Source organism: Nanorana parkeri, unplaced genomic scaffold (genome assembly GCF_000935625.1).
Source record: "Nanorana parkeri isolate BGI_ZX_2015 unplaced genomic scaffold, ASM93562v1 scaffold3671, whole genome shotgun sequence".
Lineage (NCBI taxonomy): Eukaryota > Metazoa > Chordata > Amphibia > Anura > Dicroglossidae > Nanorana > Nanorana parkeri.
In genome coordinates, this window is record NW_017309939.1 from 13,129 (window position 1) to 14,438 (window position 1,310).

General features: G+C 53.4%; 1 protein-coding gene across 1 annotated transcript in view; it reads left to right on the plus strand.

Annotated features, from left to right (window-relative positions):
• The window catches only part of LOC108803393 (kelch domain-containing protein 4-like), a gene marked incomplete at its 5' end in the record, with an annotated part of 23,092 nt that overhangs the window by 12,508 nt on the left and 9,274 nt on the right, over positions 1 to 1,310 (plus strand). The window contains 2 exons of the mRNA XM_018575237.1: positions 509 to 601; positions 1,103 to 1,262. Of these exons, the coding sequence (XP_018430739.1) occupies positions 509 to 601; positions 1,103 to 1,262 (253 nt within the window). The remainder of the gene's footprint in view (positions 1 to 508; positions 602 to 1,102; positions 1,263 to 1,310) is intronic.

Sequence of the window (1,310 nt, forward strand, 5' to 3'; positions counted from 1 at the left end):
TGCTGCGTCCGCCATCGCGGCCGGGTTGGGTTGTTAGGACGGATCTCGTCCTTCCTGCAGGTGTCTCTTCAGATACTTCACAGGGTGGAAAAACTTTTCATCTGCTCCCCGTGCAGGAAAGAGGAATACGCGAGGACAGTAGAAGTGACGCTGATGTATCGAACGCGCATCGTGTTCTTCTAATCGGCGGTGGAACATGTAGAGTCCTGATAGACAGGAAATGTATAAGGAGCAGAGTAGTCCCTAATAGAATCCTTTCCCTGCAATATGACACCGCCAGAGCATCGCCCTTTGAATTTGTTAGCTAACGCAGGTAGACGGGGAACGGATATGATCACTCCCGCTCTCCACCTGCATCCTCGTTGCGTGCCTCTGGATTTCTTTCATGTCGACAGTTTCTGCATAACATTCAATAAATGGCCTGTTAGGTTCTGTACCGCGTAAATTTCGGGTTTTACAAAACAAAATGCTGATTGGTTTTCTCTTTTCTCACACTTTGAATGTGCAGGGCTACGGGGGGCCCCTCTGGGAGAAGTGGACACCGTATGGTTTACACCAAGAGACAGCTGATCGTGTTTGGAGGGTTCCATGAGAGCACGCGGTGAGGCTGCTTATGTGTCTGTGTGTCCTGCTGTGTTATATCTATTCTCTATTCTCCTGCCTGTCCCTTCCCTGCCCTCTATTCTCCTGCCTGTCCCTTCCCTGCCCTCTATTCTCCTGCCTGTCCCTTCCCTGCCCTCTATTCTCCTGCCTGTCCCTTCCCTGCCCTCTATTCTCCTGCCTGTCCCTTCCCTGCCCTCTATTCTCCTGCCTGTCCCTTCCCTGCCCTCTATTCTCCTAGCCCTTTCCCCCCCCTCTAGTCTCCTGCCTGTCCTTTTCCCCTCCCTCTAGTCTCCTGCCTGTCCTTTCCCCCTCCCTCTAGTCTCCTGCCTGTCCTTTCCCCGCCATCTTTTCTTCTTCTTATCCTCTTCCTTGCCCATTGTTCTCCTGCCTGCCCCTTCCCCTCCCTTGCGTGCCATCTCCCATTCTCTGCCTCGGATGCTCGTGGCTGTACAGCCCGTTCCATGATCCTTCCCCTAAAACGCTGTCTACCGATTTGTAGGGACTACATCTACTATAATGACCTGTACACGTTTAACCTCGACACCTTTACGTGGGCCAAGATCTCCCCGTCTGGCACGGGCCCTTCACCGCGATCCGGATGCCAAATGACCACCAGTCAGGATGGCAACGTGGTCCTCTACGGCGGTTATTCCAAGCAGGTGAGTTGTGCCCACAGGCCGCAGCGTTTCTCCACCGTTGTCCATGAT